The 24,610-nt window shown below is 39.0% G+C and overlaps 2 protein-coding genes across 2 annotated transcripts; one reads left to right on the plus strand and one right to left on the minus strand.

The window, feature by feature from the left end:
• Positions 1 to 1,171: 1,171 nt before the first annotated feature.
• On the minus strand, positions 1,172 to 22,171 carry pwp1 (PWP1 homolog, endonuclein). Its single transcript, XM_066705398.1, has 15 exons — positions 21,928 to 22,171; positions 21,564 to 21,622; positions 16,813 to 16,991; positions 16,626 to 16,711; positions 15,630 to 15,726; positions 15,126 to 15,236; positions 14,421 to 14,551; positions 12,820 to 12,899; positions 11,925 to 12,021; positions 3,786 to 3,847; positions 3,157 to 3,268; positions 2,820 to 2,910; positions 2,421 to 2,542; positions 2,137 to 2,242; positions 1,172 to 1,879 (listed from the first exon to the last, which is right to left on the minus strand). The coding sequence occupies exons 1-15, from the start codon at positions 21,991 to 21,993 to the stop codon at positions 1,785 to 1,787; spliced, it is 1,494 nt and encodes a 497-aa protein (XP_066561495.1). The 5' UTR covers positions 21,994 to 22,171; the 3' UTR covers positions 1,172 to 1,784.
• On the plus strand, positions 4,863 to 9,633 carry c1qtnf13 (C1q and TNF related 13). The gene is made up of 2 exons (XM_066705400.1): positions 4,863 to 5,030; positions 7,593 to 9,633. The coding sequence occupies exon 2, from the start codon at positions 7,598 to 7,600 to the stop codon at positions 8,690 to 8,692; it is 1,095 nt and encodes a 364-aa protein (XP_066561497.1). The 5' UTR covers positions 4,863 to 5,030; positions 7,593 to 7,597; the 3' UTR covers positions 8,693 to 9,633.
• Positions 22,172 to 24,610: the final 2,439 nt, after the last annotated feature.

Consider the following 24,610-nt stretch of genomic DNA (forward strand, 5'->3'; position numbering starts at 1 on the left):
ATCATCATCATAATAATAATAAAAACAAAAACCACTCTTATGACATAATGTAGAACAATACATCATGACACAATACATTGAAATGTGTCATTTGTAGATTCACAATCACTGAAACTTGGACTAAACAGATGTTCAATTGAATGCTGCCATTAAAACAAGGGCGAAGCTCAGTTAATGCCATTTGCTCCACTAATTGTAAACTAAACTGGTCCACAAATGACATACCTATGAGCATCGTTTTGTATGCCAGGCATGATTTATTGTTGGATGTTTCTCAGTACTGTCTGCCACCTATTGAGGAAAAAAAGCAAAGATGACAAAATGACGACTTTCTACCTTTTACCTGCCAGAGATGGTCCGATCAGCTCTGGTTGCCTGGGTCAAGAAGAAAAAACGTCTTTCTTCCAGAGCCACTATGAAGATGGTTTTCAACAGTGTAAGTTAGGAAATTGCTGACTATTACAGCCTGGAGACCTTTAACAGAGCACAGCAGTATTACTGGACAGACACCTCCGCCTGCTTTTTCATGCACGAAAATTATCATCTTATCGACAGAGAAAGATTCTCTGTTGCTCCCTATGTTTTTTGTCATAGTTTTGATTTCAATGGAATGCTCTTATAAAATGCAATTTTAAAGATTACTATACATCAAATAATTACAACTTCTTTTCCCCCCAATAATTATTGAACACACTTTTTCATGAAGACCAACTGTCATGACACGGAGCTCACATAAAGTGGAATGTCAGACACTATTCTGCATTTATTTTTATTGTATGAATACATTTCAAATGTCTTCAAAATCACAAATGCCATATATAATGTAGCCCGTACAAATCAGCGGAATTGAGGCACATTTCTCCTCCTAGGTACGATTCTTCCCAATGTGCCTTCAGAATGTGAAAATAAAATCTTAGATGTTTCTTCAATGAAATCATGTAACAAGCCAATGTATTGTTTGTTAAAGAATGGCTCCATAGGCTAATATGCAGGTACAGATATACTCTTCTCAAACCCCATGACAAGTACTTAGATATCATGACCTGGCTTTACCAGTGTTGTGTACATCGCCTTTATGATTGGGTCTCTTAAATTGTTCTCCAATGGCTTTATCTATTTATCTAAGTGCATTTTCTATAAAACAAAACAAACAAAATACAGACAGTGGTGATATGATTTTATGATCAGTTTATTCTGTTGAATGTGGCCTTTTGCTATAAAAGGTTTCTTTGTAACATTTAGGAATAATACCATATTTATAGTAGTAAAATAAATCAACCCTTCCCTTTCCTAGTTTCTTGTTTTCCTTTTTTCTTTGTAAGCCAACTATGGTCATTTAAATGTTCAAAATGCAACTACATACAGCAATAGTGAACATGAAATTAGAGAGGAGAGAGAGGAAAAAATAAGGAAACGTTTCCAACCAGTTACATTTCACAGCTGTGTCCAGTGAAGTTTTGTTTCACTGGTGTAGACCACAAACTAGTATCATAAATTAAAGCTCTGGCAATCTGGTCCTGAAGAGAAAGTGGTCCGAATTCCAAATTGCTTAATTGGCACAACTTGTTTGCTTAAATAGTACAAATACACATTTTATTTGGATCTCTACGTATTGATCATTTTAAGTTTCTAGTAATAATCTACAGGACTACAGCTCTCCAGGACCAGGGCTGTAGTGCAGACCCCTGCCATAGACCACCACAGGCAGCCGATTGCAGTCTTCTAGCTCCACGGTCTTTCTGCTAACTTTACTGAAGTTTTTGGTTCCATTGGACTGGCTTCAACTATGACTCCATGGCTGTCCCGCTGCTGCTGGGCCCCGCTGTCTCTGGAAGGGTGTTTACAACCAACTTCTCCCGGTTACCAAAGGTTGTGTTGACTGTAAAGGAAATCAAATAAAATAAAAAATAATAAAATCATTATAAACACCAATAAATGAAGTGCAGGCCATTTGCATCTATTCCACCCCCTTCCCAGACAATCATAATTTGAAATGTTACACATTCTTTAGGTGTCTTCCACCCCTCTCAGAATATTTGTATGTAATATTTCTTCAGGACAAAGACAACATTAGGCGTGTGAAACTGTATAGCGTGCTTAAATAATCTGAATCGGCCAAGGCTGAGACAACAGTACCTGCTGCAACATCACTTATATCCCAGACTCGTAGTCCTTCCCTTTGTCCACCAAAAGCATACACGAATGGCAAGTCAGGACAACAGGATGAACAGAACAATACCCCCTGTCAAAGAAAAGAAAAGTTAAATTGACAAATATATTATATTTTTTTTTTTAAATGGTACGATGTGCATGCCTGAGATGCTATATCATATATATACATTCAATAACTAAACATAAGAATCTACAGATATTCCTCACTGTGACACCATGTTGTTTTGATTAAGGTCATTTTTACTTACCATTTTCATGTCTCTGGAGTGGATGAGACTGGGTTTGTTTCCAAGGATATCCCAGATCTTCACGTGTTTGTCTGCAGAGCTGGTTACAAGACAGCCCTTTATTTGACTGCTCAGGTCCAAACCTGCCCCCCAAAAACAAAAACGCAAATTGTACACACGTGACATATTGACACTTCTAACTGCATGAGATCAAGGTACAATGCACTGTGTTGTGTTGAAATTAAACATATGAAGGGCTTGTCTCTACAAACATATATTTCATATTTTATTATGATGAAATTACTTTGGTGGAACACTGTGTTGTATGAGTCAGTCAATTATGTTTTGCCAACAGAAACTTATAGTTAAATCCAAGGACAGGTTGCATTATTGCTCATGAAGTTAGAAATCCTCTCTTACCAGATACTTCCCCATCGTGAGCTTTGATAGTAAACACAGGTTTATCTGAGCGGGCGTCCAAACAGTAAACAAAGCCATCTTCGGTGCTGGTCTGCAATAGCAATTTAACAAGGGCCAGGCTTCAAGGAAAGATTTCCAAACATGAAAACAAATATATCAAAATAGTATATAGGAGTTTTCTTAAAGTGCATTTCCTAACTGGATAAGTCATACATGTAATTCTTAATGCATAACACATATGGGGCACCATCTGGGAACACACTTTCTAGTTACTAACTGCTTAATCAGTAAAAGGTTCATCAGGTCAGGGAGAGAGTTGAAAATGAGTAAAGGTTACCAAAAAGTTGTACGGGGAGAAATGGTCCCATGTGACTCGTTCAACCTCACCACTAAACCTCCATGTTCGGTGGCTATCTTTAGGACTGCGACAGTCGTACAGGACTGCTGATCTGAAAGCATGATAAGAAGGTGAGAATATGTATCTGCAGAAACCTCACCAGAAGTTGAGGAGCTGTCAAAGTGTGTGTGTGTGACACATTACAAAGCTTTTCTTCAACTTCTGAATAGGTTTGAGAGTTTCCAGTTGGACTCAAACTATGCAAACTGGTAGAATTAATTCAACTATTTCTTAACAGACATCCTTACTAAAGGAGACTTACAGTTATCATAAAATATGCACATTTCACAGAACAAATTACAATAAGTGTAAAAGAAAAAGCCCCATGCAGTGGGGTCAAAGCAGATGTAATTACCAACAGCAGAGAAGTAGTTACAATAAGGCAATTTTCAATGCAAGAATAAGTACAGATAAAATTCAGAGCATAATAGAAAAGTACAAGCTAGAAAGTGCATTAAAGTATGAGTGTCATATTGTCTGGAAGAGAAGGGAAGAAATTACCCACTGGGCTTTTGTACGTGCTGTATTACCTGTTACCGTCAAGTTTATTAAAAGGTAGTGGTACTCACTTATCAAATGATCCAGAAATCAAGGTCTGAGCTTCAAATGGATGGAATTTGAGAGTCTGAACCTGGAATGAGAACAGTTTCCTTCAAGATATTAACCTTTAGAAATGCGTAGTTGGTAACCAAAACGGATAATCATAATAAAGTAAAGATGCTGTAAGATCTATGCAGATCTGGAGAGACATTTTAAGCAGACATCATTGGCACCCCACGTTCATGACTCCATTCAGCAGCAGCGATATGGACTCTTAGCCGCCTGAGAAGTAATTTGACTTGTACAATAGCTGCACATCCCAATGAAAACATACTGATATCATATCATAACACAGACAACCCATACTGAAACCATTTAGAACTGAATTACACCCTACACCCTTCACCCTTACACTCCAAAACACTAAGAGATTTAAAGTCACCCCGTCACCACAAATTGATAAGGCCTAAGGTGTTCTACCTTAGTTTCATGCGTTTGCAAGCATGATATAGTCCGAAGTAAACACTTAATCTCCTCACAAGATGCAGGCATGTCTAAACTGAACACATTGTATAGAACACATTTGCCAGTTCAAATTAATCATCAGAACATAACCAAATTAAATCTTTCAGTTGCTGGAAAAAACAATACAAAAAACATGTTGAACCGATTTCTGAGAAATTCCTTCTCCTGCCACCATTAAGTCAGGCATCTTGTATTCCACAGAAGAAAAACAATTATTGCAATCATAATACATTTCAGCATGTTAAAGTGAAAATGAGAAGACCTTCAACAAATTAAGCAGATTATTCTTTCCACAAAACCTCTTTAGTCTTCCTTATAGCATTGAACGTACTGGTGACACACAAGAAGGCACTAATCAGTTTTACACCCAGTCTGTAGACAAGTTGAACTCCTAGAAACACCTGGATCCCAAGAGATTGACAGCAAACCACCTCCCTGCTCCTGGAGTCGCTGCCGGTGGTCATTACAGAGACCATGGCCAATAACGGGTAGGCCCTTGGAAGGGGTTAAAAGGACAGGGACCCATGGAGATGATAATTTCAGAGCTCCTCCCTGTTGTTCTTCCCAGGGACAACCAGTCATATCAGCACAAGCTAATGAAGCTCGACACTTGCAGAGCACGCAAGTTGTGGTTCTGGCTTTTGGGGTGAGAGAGGAGAGAGCCGTCACGCTGTCACACTAATCTGAGCAGAGGTTTCGGCAGAGAAGGGGCGACACGGCATCTACAGTGCTACGCTATATACCAGCAGGTAGGAATTTAGCACGTTGACTGATTGCCAAATAATGGAGGTCCAGACCAGGCTTGGGTTACTCAAGCTTGAGATTCATTTATTAAAAGAGAGTCCAAGGGCCTGATTTTTCAAGGTTGGTTAAGGATTAACATGTCAGTAAGGGCAGTATGTAGCTGCCTGTTTATTACAGTTACTGTTACATGCGGTTTAGTGTCTTAATCAAAATAGCTGCCAAAAGTTGCCAATAATAATATTCATTTGAAGAAAATGGCAAAATGTAATGGCAACATTGTAAAATCAGGCCCTGAATGTTTTGATTTCAAAAAGCAAATATTATAACAAAGGTTACAAAGAAGGGGATGCCATTCCACCCCTATGGAACTATTAAAAAGTGGGCAAATGTAAAAGTGATATAATCACTCTAGTAATGAAATATATATATTTTATCTATTAATGCTCAGGAATGTTAGTACTATTAGACATGACATTTTAAGAAGGGAGTAAACTTTTACAGCAAAATGACACTTGTCCTTTTATAAAAAGTGAAAATCTAAATAGGAAAGCAGTATATGGTCAGTTCAGCAAAAACTTCAGGAGTTCAAAAAGAATCATGATTAAGTTCAGCAATCTAATTTTTTACTTAATTCATATACATTTAGTTGACTGACATTTTTCTTTTAAAGTATACCAAAATGTTATGGTAAACAATATGAGTTAAGAATAATTTAATATAAACAAGGTAATCTATTGACAGTAACTTGAATTAGCACTTTGAGATTTCTCATGGCCCAAACGCAATATATCAGCCAGCAAGCAATCTCATAGTCTTAACAACATAAACACTGTTGTCAGTCAGAAATGTCTTTAGTTCAACCTTTCAATTAAAATGAATATACTACTGCTTAGGCAAATAATAAAACATTAGCATGTCTGTATGGATATTTTACTTAAAGTATTCTTTAGTTTTCAGGCTGAATCTTTTACAGAAAAACAAATACAATAGCAGGAATAAGAAGAAAATGACAAGGTTGGGCAATACGGTCTCTAATTAACAGAGAATTCTGCATTATGTTTGGACAAGTTAAGATTTCCCTTGAGTTGAGTAAGGTACTGTTCATTAGAGACCGACAGTTCCAGGTTATGAGTAACATATTTTAGAGCGAAACAATAATGACAGGATGTTACCAACTAATTTAGATTAGAGGAAATTAGAACAGCACTGTGAATGGAGATTGTGTTGGGGGGATTTTGAGAATTTACCCAGCAGATCAAAAATTGAATTCAATATTGAAGGTCAGGCAAGTAGTAGAAGGTCTTCCCAATTCATTATAGCGTGGGGATCTACTGTAAACTCTCTCATGTCGAACAATTCATGATTTGAACTGATAATACTTGCTTATACACAGCTTTGGATTTCACACTAGAATGGGGAATGATACACTTATTACACACCCACAGAGCAGAGGATGAACAATTCTCCTAGTTGAAAAAATACACTGTTATTTGTAAGACCAAAGCTGTTAAAAAAACACTAATTTCCCTTATGAGTAAAATGTCCTTAGCCACAATATATTTCTTAAGTGAATGGTCTAAGTAGCACATTTGTTTCCTGTTAAGGGGCACTGAAATTAGGCTACATAATGTGGGTGGGTAAACCTATACCTTTAAACCTATACCACAGGCCAGTAGATTACATTTTGTCACTCTAAGTATAACAAAGCTGCCTCATCTTCATAATCACTAGTACTGGAAAAACAGATTTGAAAACTTTTAAATAATAAACTACAGAGCCCAGACTCCAAGGGCTACATGTGTGGTGGGAAAATGCCCTTGAACTTCAACATTTGTTGCTAGGATAGAACATAAGGCATAGCTGCATAATTGCTATGTAGAAGGGCAGAGGCATCCTGGGAAGCATCCCTCGCACTCCCATGTGTGATCTTTCAGCTACAAATTACACTGGCTGGGAGTCTCTGCTTAAAGGCTAGGTCCGAGATGAGCCCCCCCACTCTAAAATGTGCCATTGTTCTAGGACACAGGAACAGTTGAACCAGTGTTTAATCCAATGCATTCTCTCAGTGCACAGAATGAAGGGACAATACCAGCTGTTGCTTCCACTCAGTTGTTGCTTTTGATGAGCAGGATTCGTTCTGACAGCATTAAAACCGGACTTCCTAAGCCCATATGTACTGTTCGTACTGGTCCCTCATACAAATATCATACTGGTAACTGGCCCCAACATACTGGTGGCAAGGTCTCCCAGGCTAATAATTCATAATTGCTGTATTATAAATGTTTTTTTCTTTAAAAAATCTTAACAATTAAAAATTCTATACAACCTTTTCTTATTTTAGTTCCCCAATTATTTATAACACAATTCAGTCATTGAATGCATGTTACTACAAGCTTCAGTCAGATAAACAATAATACAGATCACAAGATCTTACAAAACCATCCCCAACAGCAAGGACCACAAAAGCTAAATCACAGGTTGGCAAGTTTCTTTCACCGATCTCAAAGGTGAGTGTAGAGAATTCCACTATCAACATTGTCTTCCTTCTGCCATTTTGTTTTTCGCAGGTGCAATGGCTTTAAAAAGCATTGTGTGGCACGTGGCTCCTCTGACTTGCCTCCTGCTCCACGAGGCCCTGTGCCTGGCCCTACAGACTGATCCGGGGCTGCGACACCGTTCAGCTTTCTCCGCCGCACGGACGAGCAGCATGGTGGGTGGCCAGCACATGGCAGTGACCTTCGAGAAGCTGCTGGTCAACATCGGGGGCGACTTCAACCCGGACACGGGGAGGTTTCGCTGCCGAGTGCCCGGCGTCTACTACTTCTCCTTCACTGTGGGGAAATATCCCAAGAAGTTGCTGTCGGTCATGCTGATAAAGAACGGGCGGGAGGTGCAGGCCATTGTGTACGACGAGCACCGGCACAAGAACCGCAAAGTGCAGAGCCAGAGCATCATGCTCAGCCTGCAGCCCTCGGACACCATCTGGCTCCTGCTGCATGACAACCCCAAGTATGCCTTGTATAGCAACATAGGGCCCTACACTACCTTCACCGGCTACCTAGTCTACCCAGACCCGACCTTAATAAACAACTATGTGGGTCCCCAATCCCCTGTTCCATATCACCCAGCATGCCAATCCCAGGGGGCAGCAGATTCCAAGAACACTGTGCCATCAAGGACGTGGGCAGGGGGGCAGGAGCAGCAGCTGCCTCGCTCGGCTTTCTCAGTGGCTAGGAGTCACCCTCTCATGGGAGCGGGGGACTCGGGCAGGGAGGAGAAGAGAGCGCTTAGCTTTGACGTGGAGTACGTCAATCTCGGGCGAAACTTCAACAAGACCTCGGGCCACTTCACCTGCCGCTACCCTGGTGCCTACTTCTTCACCTTCACCGTGGGAAAACACCCTCTGAAGGCCCTATCTGTGAAGCTCATGAAGAACGCTGGTGATGTTCAGGCTATGATCTTCGACGAGGACGACTCTATGCACAGGGAGATGCAGACGCAGAGCCTGATGCTGGCTCTTCAGGAAGGCGATACGGTGTGGTTATACAGTCAGCAGCATGAGCGATTTGCCGTCTACAGCAATCAGGGCAGGTACATCACCTTCACAGGGTTCCTAGTCTACCCTGAGCTCAGCACACATGAGCATCTGACCAGGACTCAATTTTAGGGACGTTTTCCTTTCGCAACAAGAGTAATTATGCAGATTTTTTTGTTTGTTTGTTTGTTTCTCCAAGATATAAACTTTTTTTTTTTCTTCCTTGCAAATAATATGTATATCTGACTCTCAATCTGTCTCCATACATGAGTTCTCTAACCCTGGTCCTGGAGAGCTAAATAAATTCATTCCAACCCAGTTATCAATTACTCATGGGCTTAATTAGTCAAGTTTAGCAGGATCTCCACAAACTGACTGAAGAATCTGGGATCTCCAGGACAAAGGACCACTGCTCTCTCTCTCAGTGTATATATATTCTGGCATGACTTATACACAATGCATTATTGTGTACACAATGAATGGCAAAATATGTAATATAAAATCAATGGAATATACATTTTATATACCAAGCCTTCATAAATGCCCTTTGGTTCAATTTTGTTTAAGATGACAAATCTGATAACAACAAACCCTCCATTTTGATATACTTATAAAGCATAAAAAAGCATTCACAAAGACCAACTATATTCAGTATGTCATTTGGAAGTTTGAATGTTGAGTATATGCATCTGCAACAAAAATAGTCTAAATTCAGATGGTTTCAGATAATTTTAGAATTTTTAGAATTCACATAATATATAGATCAGATTGTCATAAGTCAATACTTTATAGGTGAATAGTCAGGTCAAGAAAACAGGGTGTGGGGTAGAGATTATAGACTATGACTATAGCAATTTTAATAATGTTGAAGACCCATTCCATGCTTACAATGTAAACGAATGGGAGAGCATATGAACGCTAAAGTATGAATGAGATACAAATGTAAAGAATGGTTATATATAACTTAAGACAGTAAATTAAGTACAAGAATAATAAGGCTGGAATGTAACCATTGTACTTTATTACTGTGTCAAAAACGCCTTTCAAAAAATACAAATTCTATGGTCATTGTTCATTTTCTGGTTTTAATAACATACAAAAACAAAGAAAAAAACAGACGTGCACTGTATGCTACAGCAGTGACTATTATTGTATTTTAAATAGAAAATATGATTCCAGTTTGGAACAAATTAATCCAACTACACTGCTAAAAAAAAATAAAGGGAACACGTAATCATCACAGTATAACACCAAACTTCAGGGAAATAAATCTGTCCAGTTAGGAAGTCTAAGTGATTGTGAATCAATGTCACCTGTTTTGGTGCAAATTTAAGTGACAACAGGTGCACTGGAAAGGCAACAGCAAGACAACACCCCAAAAATGTAATGGTTTTGCAGGTGGTGGCCACAGACAATTGCCCTCTCCTTATCCTTCCTGACTGATTCTCCTCTAGTTTTGTGTTTTGCTAGTGTCCTTGTCACTACTGGTAGCATGAGGGGGTACCTGCAGCCCATTCAGGTTGCACAGGTAGGCCAGCTCCTGCAGGATGGCACATCCATACATGCCGTCGCAAAAAGGTTTGCTGTGTCTCCCAGTACAGTCTCAAGAGCATGGAGGAGATACCAAGAGACGGGCCGTTACGCGAGGAGAGCTGGACAGGGCCTTAGAAGGGCATCAACCCAGCAGCAGGATCAGTATCTGCTCCTTTGTGCAAGGAAGAACAGGAGGAGCATTGCCAGAGCCTTACAAAATGACCTCCAGCGGGCTACTGGTGTGCATGTTTCTGACCAAACTGTCAGAAACAGACTCCATGAGGGTGGCATGAGGGCCTGATGTCCTCTAATGGGACCTGTGCTCACAGCCCAGCACCGTGCAGCTCGATTGGCATTCACCAGAGAACACCAGAATTGGCAGGTCCGCCATTGGCGCCCCGTTCTCTTCTCAGATGAGAGCAGGTTCACACAGAGCACATATGACAGACGTGAAAGAGTCGGGCGACGCCGTGGTGAACGTTATGCTGCCTGCAACATCATCCAGCATGACCGGTTTAGCAGTGGGTCAGTGATGGTCTGGGGAGACATATCCTTGGAGGGTCGCACAGACCTCCACGTGCTAGCCAACGGTACCCTGACTGCTGTTAGGTACCGGGATGAAATCCTCAGACCTATCGACAGACCTTACGCTGGTGCGGTGGGCCCTGGGTTCCTCCTGGTGCAGGACAATGCCCGGCCTCATGTGGCCAGAGTGTGTAGGCAGTTCCTGGATGATGAAGGCATTGCCATTGACTGGCCCTCACGTTCCCCAGACTTAAATCCAATTGAGAACGTTTGGGACGTTATGTATCGGTGCATCTGACGCTGCCAAGTAGCACCACAGACTGTTCAGGAGCTCACTGAGGAGATCCCCCAGGACACCATCCGCTGTCTCATCAGGAGCATGCCTAGACATTGTTGGGAGTGCATACAGGCACATGGGTGCCATACACACTACTGAGTCACATTATGAGTTGTTGTGATGAAAATCATGCAAGTTGGAACAGCCTGTGATTTCAATTGTTTACTTTGATTTTCGGTGCGAGTTTGAATTCAGCCCTCAATCGGTTGGTGATTTTGCTTTCCATTGACTGTTGTTACGTAATTCATCGAGATCCAATGTACGATTTAACTGTTCCCTTTTTTGAGCATTGTATTTCATAACTCAATGCTGGCAGCCTGGAGGACATTTTGCATGTAAAGTTACACAGCCTCTTTAGCAAACTCGATATGAGAAGCTGGCAGCTTATTTACCAGCCATGTTTTCTTCTATTTAAGAAAAACTGTTCAGAGCCGAGGAAACAGTCTAGGCTAGTATAAAAAATAAAACACCTTTCACTTGGACTCCCACTGTAGCCTGCTAATGAGTCCACAACTACACCCACCTTAGTGTCAACCAGGCTTTTAATCTAAATGTGCCTACACTGGATTTCTGTCATAGATTTTGAAATTCCTGAATTCAGTGCCAATTATGAAAGTGATTGTGGCCAAGTCCTTTTCAGCTTCTTATCAGATTTTGATAATGTCAATCTGTTCTCTTTGTTCTAAGCTGTGGCACACAATATCACACAGGTTAGGTAAGCTAGACTCCAATACATAACATCACAGGTCATCGATCCCACATATAGTCAAATTACTTAAATTACTCTGCTGCTAACTTGTACAATTATACCATCACAGGCAAACATAAATAAACAAATGTAATCATCTAAGTTCAAGAGACACCTGAAAAGTCAAAAGTAGAAGTAATACAATAGATAGATAGACAGATAGATAAATGGCAGCCTCAGAAATTACAAAGAAATTTGATGAATGTATCATGCCTGCATACCTTGTCTGTGTGTCTTGTCAGAGTAGTCGCTGGCTTGCCCTGCCCCAGGTCCCACAGTATTATGGTGTTATCAGCAGATGCACTGGCCAACACATTTCTAAAGGACAAATATTTTAAAACAAATAAAAATAGTAATAATAATGCCATTCAATCACTTTCCTGTGACATTTACATCTCAGTGCAACTAACAGAATGCATGTGAAAAACTTCAGGTGGAAAAGAGCAAGAACTGCTGTAACCCACCATCAAACAATCCATTGCAAAATAGTTTTACTTGCCCATTTGTTCACTATGGTAAGATATCCAGCACACTGGGTAATGTTCTCTATTCCCCATCAATCGAATAAGACTCCAGAGCACTGTTAGCCTGAGAATTACCCATTTGGGCTTTTAAAAACATGAACCACATAGCAACAGCAATAGTTTTTAGAAAGAAAAGAAAAATCACCCTGGGTCATAAGATTGAAGCAAAACATTTAAAGATTTTAGCTTAGTCTGTCCCAGTCAGGTTTTCTGTAAGCTTTCAGACTGCAAGTGGAGAGAATAGCAAATTGAATCTCGACCCTGAAGGCCATATTGTAAACATATACACTACTGCAATCTTAAAAGGTTCAGACCAGCTTACATCGTGGCAGTTGCGTCAGTCCTTTGTACTGGGTTGCCTACTTGCTACACCACATCAGCCAAGCAGAGGGCACGTTAAATATGCCCTTCCACCAGAAAGACGTACAGCAGGATACATCCGCAAAACATACAGTATCTACTGCTTCCCAGAGTCCTTTGCCCTTAGCAACTGAACACAACTGAATTTTACCATTATGACAAATCAGTGAACTTTCATTTGGAATGTACACGTGTTTAACGGGATGTGGAAAAGTCAGGCGGGGAAACTGACCGAACCAGTTTGTTCCAGGAAAGGTCCAGCACTGCATCGGCATGGCCCTCGACTGCCTCCGCGGCGGCTGCAGCTGCTTTCTGCAAGAGCAACATTTCAGGTAAAGCCCAGAGCATGGGGCACAGTGAACTGAAAGAGTAAGCCAATGACAAGTAAGCCAAGGACAAGTATTGCAGATGTATGCAAAAAATTGTTCCTGATTAACTGCATGTTAATAACTTCGGAAGATCTTCAACAAAATAGAAATAAAAAGAGAAAAGAGCAATAACAATAACCCTTATGAGCATGTAGCTAACCTTGTTTCCCTGCAGGTACCTTGATATGCTGCCTGTATATTAGAGGTCAACCGATTTATCGGTGGGGGCGGTTAATTGGGCCCGATAACAACTTTTTGAAACTATCCGCAATCAGCTAAAACGAGCGCTGATAATGGCTGATAGTTTTTTGGGGTCTACACATTAATATCCTTGTTATAGGGGACAAACACAGCCTCTATTGGTGAAATTAAAACCATCACTGACTCCCTCATGGAGTTTATTGTCACATGTGACTTGGCTCAGCATGCAGACACTTCTTGGCTGGAACTTCAAATTGATGCTCGGTTAACAATTTCGGCTGAAAGAAGAGGTACGCATACAAGTTGCCAATAAAAGTTGTTGTGACAGTCAATCAAACTAAATAAAATATCCCGAAAACCCGCACCCGCAGACGTTTTAGGGCTTTCAGACAGCAAAATGTACCCACTGGGTTATTTTTTCTACTGATTAAATACTCTGTCCCCAAGGGTATTATATCATTTATTTGATCAGGAAGTACAATAAATATTATTTATGTCCCCTAAGTAGTTTAGAAGTGAAGAATAATAATTGCTGTGTCAAAAAATATTGTTTATTGTACATATGCATGCGCATATACATCAGGGCATTACATTTGGATCTTTTCTAATTTCTACCGAGGAATTTGCAGATTCGTATTTCTGTTTATGAACCTGTTCGTTTATATTTATTTTGAATCATATTTGTGTAAATAAAGTGTGTGGATTACAAACATTGGGCGTTTGTGTACATGGTAATGCACTAATATGATTCCAAAATTATTTTCTAACGTTTCCTTTCTAACCCTGTTGTAAAAACAGCAGCCTAGAAAATCTATAAATAGAAGTAACACATCCGCGCATGCCTGAGCCTGTGTGAAAGGCAGGTCAGTCAGGTGAGCAAGTAGCTCTGCCCACAGGCCACAGCTGACCACAGCTCAGTGTTGGCTCTCAGGCACCCACAGCTTTCTACACATTCTACAACTAGCAATTATATCTGAAAGTAAGTAAAGTACCCAAAGTGGGCTATTATTGGAATTTCATTATTTGTAGTTTATTTTCAGCACTTATCTAAAAAGGGTAATGTTTAATTAATGCTGTAATTAAAAAAAAAAAAAACTTTCCAATTAATTAACTCTTCATAACTCACAATTTTTTAATAAAATGTTCCAGAATTTGGACTGTTATCTTGTCATTTATTTTGAATTAATCTATTTGTTTATTATATTTTATACCATTATTTAGTTCACTATCGGTCGACCTCTACTGTATATATTTAAATACGTACCTTTTTGCTTTTCTTTTTCTTCTTGGCTAGCTTCTTGCTGCCCAGCGAGAACACTGGCTCTAAGCAGTCTACCACATCCAGGTCCCAGATATCGATCACAGGAGTCATGTTGCCAACTGCAGCATAATTTCCTGCAAGACGTCAATCAAAAATGTCAAACAGAGCACAGTCTTCGATTGCTTTAGTTCCTCTGAAGTCTGTTTCTTCACTTCAAATAAAACAGGAGGAAAACAACATATGCTAGTTTTTTTGGGGGGGAATCCAATTAATAAGGATTTCTCAAAAGCAGGTGTTGAAATTAAGATTTATTTATTTTTTTAACTCTGAAACAGTCAGAGAAGTATTTCTAGATCTATGAGTTGGAGTTAACACAAATCTAAACATCTATCTAAACATATCTTTTAAGTATTGATTTTGCATGACATTTGATACAAAGTTATTTATTTTCTTAGAAGACACCCTTATGCAGGGCATATTAAAATTGTTAGAATTGTATCCCATTATTATATCAACATTTTTGTGCTCAAGGGTACATCAGCAGTATCCCCCACCTGAAATTGAACCCAGGACCTTCTGCACAGGGGTCAAGAGCCCTAATCATTACTACAACCTGCTGCCTAAAAAAAAGTTAACCTTTTCCTCAAAACATTTAACATTACCAAAAATGTCTGGATAATGACAACAGTGAATAACTTTTTTTTTTACCTTGTCTTTCATCGGGGTTGGGGTCAAAGTTCAGCCATTCAATACACAAAGGATAGGCAGGCAGGAGAATGTCATGGTGTATGTAAAAGGAGTTCTCTTCAGAATTGTACACTGTAGGCATACACAACAGGAAATGTGTCATTTGCAGTTCTACAATATTCAGTTTAAGCATGTCGTTTTCCAGTGTGTAAAAATAATACTCTACATTTCAGATTATTTTGAACCAATATTCAATACAAGTCCTGTATGAGTTTTAGCTTCAATCTTCCCCATTACTTAAGTTCTAACAATGATGGAACTCTTGACATAACACAGAAAAACTGTTTTCTGGAAGCAGTTCTGGCACAAGAGCAAAAATAAATATCATACTTAAAGAGTTATGATAGCTTACCCAATTTACAAAGTGTACCTAGGTAATGATGGTGTTAATTATATAAAAGGAAATCAGTAATATTCTTCACTAAGTCTGTACTATTAGGCACAAACAAACTAATACACACTCACCATGTATCTCCAGATTACAACATTCCTTCTCTGCCCTGCCAGCAAGAACGAGATTGTCATTTGGTTTAATTTGAAAATCTTCCCTTTCATACTGATCCTGCAAGAAAGAATAGAAAAACATGAAATCCTTACAACTCCCGTATTTGACTAACCAGCCATGTCCCAGCAACAGGTGGGAAGAATGTAGATGGGGTCTACAAGGATGTCAACACTGAGCCTTTAATAATGAAATAATGCACACTATATAATAATTTACTAAACAATGTGACACGGTACGTCATAGCTGCTCTAGAGGCAGTTCAGAGGAGAGCAACCAGACTTATTCCAGGTCTGAAGGGAATGTCCTACTGAGAGACTGAGGGAACTGAAGCTTTTCACCCTGGAACAGAAGAGACTACGTGGGGACTTGATTCAAGTCTTCAAAATCATAAAAGGCATCGACCACATCAAACCAGAGGAGTTTTTCCAGATCAATAGGGACACACGGACCCGGGGACACAAATGGAAATTGGGCTTCAAGGCATACAAGGCAGAAAACAGGTGACACTTCTTCACACAGAGAGTTGTCACAATGTGGAACAAACTCCCCAGCGATGTGGTTGAAGCCGGAAATTTGGGAACATTTTAAAATAGACTGGATAGGATCCCTGAATCACTTAGTTGTTAATGGACAACAAACGAGCACGATGGGTCAAATGGCCTCCTCTCGTTTGTAAACTTTCTTATGTTCTTATACAATTCACTATAACCCACTGTATTACATTAGTAATACCCCCATTTTAAGGCCCAAACAGCCTTAATACTAGTCAACACCAAAGTTTCAAGCTAGACACATACAACTATATTGCCAATTGAGATAAACAAGTACAAGCCACTACATCTGGAAACCCTAACTGAATAATGCTGAAAAGCTGGATAATGGGATATGGCCGATTTGCTAATCATCTTATTTTCTTGGACCTATAGAACCAAGTTAAGAGGATTAATTATACTTACAGTGTCCTTAATAGTGATATAAGGGTCTTCTTCATTACTGCAGTATACAGTGAGCCCTGCCAGGCTGTCTCCTAGGTTTGTTGCATCTGGAAATAAATGAAAAAAGAAACTTATGTTGGGCAGCACAAACTTCCCAACGTAATTTTGAAGTCATTAATTCACACACACAAAAAAAAACTTGGTTCACCTGTGTCGTCCTCGTCATATTTGTCCAGGCCGTACTCCGCCAGCTCGTCCACCGCCTCTCGGCCGCTCTCGTTTTCATCGTCTTCAACAGGCTCTTGAGGCGCTTCCGCCTCGTCACTCAGCTCCGGGCCGCTCACCATCCCCTCATCATCTTCATCTTCGGCATCTTCTCCTTCCTCCCTGAGGACAATGAAGGGCTTGTTGTACTGCTTGGTGTCACTACTTAGTAGTCCTGCTAAACTTCCAAATTCACGGCAGTGGTAGTGTACGCACAGAGCACTGACACAAAGGAGATTTCAAGACAGAGTTCAGCGTTGTTCAGGGCTGAATGTCTGGTGCTGCATATCTAGTAATTCGAACAGTGGGGGGCATGAGTTTGGGAGATAAATATGGGTGGAGAGTGTGGGTGATGGTGATGGTGCTGTCAAAATCACAGACTATAAGCGGTCAACAGTTACAGGTATGATCTCGGTTTTAATATGTTTTTCAGAAATGATTGGTTAATATACGTTTGAATGTAGAGATATCAGTGAATTATTGATAACAAACCTAAGCAGCCTCTGTAAAAACAGACCGATATCTAGGTATAATGCATATACTGCTGTGTGCCAATTGTGACAGCTCAGGGGATCCTCTACATGAACTTTTGAAAATCTGGAAACATGGCTCTTTATCTTAGTAAAAAGTAATGTTAATTACCTGTTGTCAAACCTAAAGACCATTTTTGTTTGTATATTTAAAATTGTATGTATTTAGAGATGACAAGCCACCAAAGGCCTAAAGGCAATATAGAGCTTAATATCTGCGTGGAGGTTTGTCCGAAATAATAGACCTAAAGCCTATTGGTTGAACTAATTTTTAATACTTTTAATTGGCTATTCATTTACTAAATTTGGTTGGTTTTAAAAGGTCATAAATAAATATATTGATCCTACTACAGCAAAATCTGGATATAACAAAGATGCTTAAATCCCAGATGTAACTAAATGAACCTTTATCAGTGGTTAATACTTCTTGGAGTTTGTTACATCCAGTTTATACCCACATTTTACAAGATTTTACATATTTTAATATTAATCTATATTGCATTTTAATTGACAACAAACATGTAGGCCTACATGTTTACTGGAGGTGGTGAAATACTAGCCTTGTCTAGGCCCTATATAAAGTATTTTTTAAACAGTCTACTACTAGAGAATGTCTGATCAAAAAGCTTGATTAAGTATTTATCATGTTAAAGTGAAAACATCATGATTTAATTGGTTTAAACTATCAAGAATTGTGTAACTAGTTAGATCGCTCCACTGTTTCGCAAAAATTTTGGAAAATTGTTTTAATTGATATGAAGTGCATGATTAATCTCTGTTGTGTAAACAAGCATAAATGGAGGCTACCGTGGACTCCACTTTCATCATATGGGGGTACCGACTGGTTTATTTATATGCAAAAAGCAGAACTTTGTTTTGTACTAATAGTAGAAAACTACAAGTGATGTGAACTTAAAAACAAAATAAAATAAATCAGTTAGCTATAGGTAATTCAGGATTTTCCCCCGGTATTCATTATTGCTGGGTGGTAGGCAATTAGCAGGAAACACATTTTATGTGGCCTTCAGTGTGATTGATGTTATTTTTCCTAAAAACAATTGCCCCTTTGTTTTTGGAAATAGTTACATTACATAATAAAACTCTCACCTACAGTAAATAAATTGTCACTGCTCCGATTAATGCAAGAGTCTACATGACTTTTATATGAACCTCTATAAAAACCTCAGCTCAACAGATGTTAAAATTGAATGTACATTATATATGATATTTACATATCGTTTTACCTTTTGAAATCAAATTCTGTTGTTATTTTTATGTGACCCTTCCAACACTGGTTTTGGTTATAAATCCAGAACTGAAAGTCAGTCCCACCTGCCAATATCTCTAAGCTAAAATGTGAAATAAACGTTAGATTGCAGTGTTACAGAAGCGTATTGCTGCCACACGATAAAAAAAAAAAAAAAAAAAAGTAATTACGTGATAAATACGACGTTTTTACGTGTTACTGAATTATCACGTTTTTACGTGATAGGGAATTGTCACATAATAACAGACTGAACTAGAATACAGGAGACAAAACAATGATGTCAGACGTTGAGGATTTTGTACGAAATTACTTTAGGTTGCTACTAACTCAATACTTATCCAATGACATTTTAAATCACAAACACAATCAATCTTAAAAATATCTGTGAAAATAGCAACGCACCGTTTCGCTTTAATCAAAGTCCATGCGTACAGATATTATTTACATCATCTTTATTTACACATTTTCTTCAAAACAAGGTAAAGGTAGTTGAAAACCAGTCTGTGACCCAACAATACACCATCTATCCCTCGCCCCATCCAATTTCCTGAACTATTTCACTCCTTCCCCTTTCTCACCCAATTATCAATTACATTAATGATCAAGTTATCATTTGAAAAATAACTGAATTATGTATACTCAATGCAACATACAGAAATACAAGTTAAAAAAAACATTATTATAAATGTTTATTAATACATAAATTGGCTCCTACAAACATTACTATTTGAAGATCAGGAATATGTATGTGATCATGGACAAACAGAGCATGTCGATCAAATTGAATCTGGGACATCTCACATTCTATCGAGACAACAGTAATAATCTAATAACTCAAAAATAGAAACTACTCAATATGAATTATCCTGAACAAATGCACAGTATTTATATCGTCAGACTATCGTTTTAGCCTGGGTGGAAACATACATACACGCAGTATATATGACTCCCCAAGCTTATTTGTAACATTCACACATTATTATTATCTTGAGTAAAACAAACATATACACTCACCTAAAGGATTATTAGGAACACCATACTAATACTGTGTTTGACCCCCTTTCGCCTTCAGAACTGCCTTAATTCTACGTGGCATTGATTCAACAAGGTGCTGAAAGCATTCTTTAGAAATGTTGGCCCATATTGATAGGATAGCATCTTGCAGTTGATGGAGATTTGTGGGATGCACATCCAGGGCACGAAGCTCCCGTTCCACCACATCCCAAAGATGCTCTATTGGGTTGAGATCTGGTGACTGTGGGGGCCAGTTAAGTACAGTGAACTCCTTGTCATGTTCAAGAAACCAATTTGAAATGATTCGACCTTTGTGACATGGTGCATTATCCTGCTGGAAGTAGCCATCAGAGGATGGGTACATGGTGGTCATAAAGGGATGGACATGGTCAGAAACAATGCTCAGGTAGGCCGTGGCATTTAAACGATGCCCAATTGGCACTAAGGGGCCTAAAGTGTGCCAAGAAAACATCCCCCACACCATTACACCACCACCACCAGCCTGCACAGTGGTAACAAGGCATGATGGATCCATGCTCTCATTCTGTTTACACCAAATTCTGACTCTACCATCTGAATGTCTCAACAGAAATCGAGACTCATCAGACCAGGCAACATTTTTCCAGTCTTCAACTGTCCAATTTTGGTGAGCTTGTGCAAATTGTAGCCTCTTTTTCCTATTTGTAGTGGAGATGAGTGGTACCCGGTGGGGTCTTCTGCTGTTGTAGCCCATCCGCCTCAAGGTTGTACGTGTTGTGGCTTCACAAATGCTTTGCTGCATACCTCGGTTGTAACGAGTGGTTATTTCAGTCAAAGTTGCTCTTCTATCAGCTTGAATCAGTCGGCCCATTCTCCTCTGACCTCTAGCATCAACAAGGCATTTTCGCCCACAGGACTGCCGCATACTGGATGTTTTTCCCTTTTCACACCATTCTTTGTAAACCCTAGAAATGGTTGTGCGTCAAAATCCCAGTAACTGAGCACATTGTGAAATACTCAGACCGGCCCGTCTGGCACCAACAACCATGCCACGCTCAAAATTGCTTAAATCACCTTTCTTTCCCATTCAGACATTCAGTTTGGAGTTCAGGAGATTGTCTTGACCAGGACCACACCCCTAAATGCATTGAAGCAACTGCCATGTGATTGGTTGGTTAGATAATTGCATTAATGAGAAATTGAACAGGTGTTCCTAATAATCCTTTAGGTGAGTGTATAGACACACGCACAAAACATGCCTATGCACATGCTGAACTTCTGAAAATATGACCTCCATTGCTTGAAATGTCTAGTATAATCAGTATTTTACCATAGTGAAATTGCAGTATTATGGGATTTCGTTTATAAAACAGCTTTGTTGAAAAACTTAAATTAAAATGTCAACCTTTGCACAATAAATGTACGTGTTGCTTAATTTAAGATAAACATTTTGCAAAATAATCGTTGTTTCGGATACACCTGAGTGTCCTAATGTTTATTATGACATGGTGTACATCAGCCAAACACTGTAACATTTCCCTGGGGCTAAATCCCAACCTAGTCATTTCGTACACAATCTCTAACGTCTGACATCATTGTTTTGTCTCCGGTATTCTAGTTCAGTCTGTTATTATGTGACAATTCCCTATCACGTAATTACGTGATGATATATATATATATATATATATATATATATATATATATATATCATTATTATTATTATTATTTCGTGTGGCAGCAATACGCTTCCGTACAGTGTGGATTCGCTTGATTCATTCTTTTTACACAACACATCTCTAAGTCATTACGTGTCTTATGGGAAAACTATTTTAATCACATCAAACCTTAAGCCATGTTTATTTTGTTTTCTTGAATCGTTAATATTACGTAGAATTAATAATTTACCGCAGTTGCTCCTTTGCTTCGTTGACCAGACGTTGCAATTCTTCCTTGCTCAATTCAACCTGTAAATTGTAACAATACACATACAAAAATAAAATATATATATTTAGATTAGCTCGATTCACGAACAACGCAAAAGGACATAGACTAAGTACTATACAACGCTCTTTACGTTATAATTAATAACGAAATAAATAAATGGCCAAATAATAATGTACATCTAATTATTATTATTAATAATGTAAATAATATTTAGATTTAGACATTATTTCAATGTTATGCATAAAGACATATATTACTATTATTATTAAGTCGGTAAAAGTTATTTGATAGGCTATATCAATAGATTATACTAAAGTACACTCACCTTATCAGGACTTTCCTTTGCAGCTCCTCGGCTTACCCATCCAACACAAGTGATCTGACAACTCATAGTTTATTATTTATTATTGAATCCTTAAATTAAGGTATATGTGGTCAATTTTGAACCACAAACCCAACAAAAACCCCTTCTGTTGGTACCCTACACTGACAGTAAAAATAAATCTCGAATTTGTACAACCCGATTCACATGTAAACAGCATGTGCATCTCTGTGAGGACCTTCTCGACAAGGACCCCGCTTGATGACGTAAAACCGGCGTCTATCGCATTGCCAGTCAAGGAACGGAAGGAAATATAATTTTCCCTTTGATTACTGTGTTTATCCGTGTATATACAGGTAGTGCACATAAAAATGCACACATATGTGACTGCCGTGTGAAATATGCAATTATTTTCCCAGCAGTCAGTTTGTCTTGTTTATCTGAGCAGGCTGCTCCTCAAGCCCGGCATTATGAGCCAAAATGGCTGCAAGAGAAGAGGTTGCAGTGGCAAAACTGCTCATAACGCCTGGCAATGTCCACATGCATGTCCAGTCCTGGATGCAGTATATTTAATCCACTTATGGGTAGTGGAGAACTGTCAAATGGTCTGACTTGTGCTTGACCATGTTCACAATGAATGTACATGTACATGTGGCAACAGTTCAAAGCACTCTACTCCTGAGTGCCTGGTTCCAACGGTAAAGGTTCTGGCAGTTCCACAATGGTGTGAGGCATTTCCTTGGCATGGCCTGGGTGCACTAAATGCATTAGAAGGCAGAGTTGATGCAGTGTGATTATGTCACTGTCCTGAGCGATCATCTGCATCCCATGATGCAGCATTTCCTCTGTGCTTGGAGGGGTGTCTTCCAGGACAACAATGGTCCAGTTCACAGGGCGCATGTTGTCAATGAGTGATTTGAGGAGCATAAGATCAAAGTTACCAATCCCCCTAGGATTAAATCTTTTCAGACAGTACTTGTAATTTAGTCATTTACTTTCCTGTAAGATAACACTTTACGTTTTATGATACTACTTGCCTTGCGTTACTAGTACTCATATTGTTATTTTGATTTCCCCTGTGACCTAACATCTTGTCTGCACTCAGCTTTTACAATCTAGGATGTAAGACCCCATATATTGTATACACTTATGTAAACTGGAATTTGTAATATGTATTATGCTTTGAATTGCACTGTATTACATAAATTGGAATTTGTAATGTTTTATTATTAACTGTATTTTTGCAAGTTGTATTGCGCTTATATTTTGTAAGTCGCCCTGGATAAGGGAATCTGCTAATAAATAAATAAATAATAAAGTGTTCTTATTTGCTTTTGCTAAAGTTGGCAACCCTAGATGCAACCATAGATTAATAGACATCCAAAGACAGACATTGCACGTTTTACTGTCTCACACTATTAATTGAAAGATTTGTTATTGTTAGTGGGCTACAACTTATACCCTTATAGGTATATATATATATATATATATATATATATATATATACAGATGGGTGACATTAAAGGAAAAACCTGAGTTTTTGTAATGCGTGAAGAAACATAACAAATGCAGATGCCTCCAAACAGGTGTACTGCATAATACAATTAAGCAATTAACATCCTATCACGCTCTGTGGCATGTATAAAAATACTGAGGAGACCCAGTTGACCTCGATTTTGGATCAAGATGGCAAGAAGAAAGGATATAAGTGACTTTGAAAGAGTGGTCTTTATTGGGGCACAAATGGTAGGAGCTTCAGTCACAAAGACTCTCAACTAGCTAGTGTTCTCGACAAGTGGGCAAGTGCATGTGTGGCGACACCAAGAGGACGGTACAGGCCTGACTGCTTCACCCCTACAGTGAGGGGGTCCAGAGGCTGTGGAGGGCATTTTCCTGGCATGGTTCATGTCCACTTGCAAATCATTACAAAGTTATTCTGAGTGATCAACTTTATGCTATGGTGAAACATTTCTATCCTGATGGGAGTGGTCTCTTCCAGGATGGCAATGCCCCCATCCACAGGGCACGAGGGGACACTGAATGGTTTGATGAGTATGGAAATTATGTGAATCATATGCTATGGCTTTCGCAGTCACCAGATCTCAACCCAATTGAACACCTATGGGAGATTTTGGACTGACGTGGTAGACAGCGCTCCATCCCTCCAGTAGAATTCCAGAGACTCATAGAATCTGTGCCAAGGCACATTGAAGCTGTTCTGGTGGCTCATGGTGGCCCAAAACCTTACTAAGACACTTTATGTTATTTCTTCCTTTAATTGTCACCTGTCTGTATATACATGTAATATATGTAAAGAATTTTGAAAGGATAACTAACTGTGTAAAGCTATTGAAAAAGAATACTTCACTCCACCTTGGCACTAGTATTTTTTCCAGAGAGCTATATTTACTTTATATTGGTGTCATTACCACATTTAAGTCTGGTTTCTTAATACTACCGGGTGGAATTAAAAAGAGAACATCTGAACATACAGCTCTGGACAAAATTAAGAGACCACTGCAAAATTATCAGTTTCTCTGGCTTTATGTGTTTGGGTAAAATGAACGTTTTTGTTTTATTCTATAAACTACTGACAACATTTCTCCCAAATTCCAAATAAAAATATGAATGCAATGGAATGGCTGCCATACATGTAGAGATGCTGATTTAAGAAAAAATTGCAGTA

The sequence above is a fragment of the Amia ocellicauda genome, chromosome 5, assembly GCF_036373705.1.
Source record: "Amia ocellicauda isolate fAmiCal2 chromosome 5, fAmiCal2.hap1, whole genome shotgun sequence".
Taxonomy (NCBI): domain Eukaryota; kingdom Metazoa; phylum Chordata; class Actinopteri; order Amiiformes; family Amiidae; genus Amia; species Amia ocellicauda.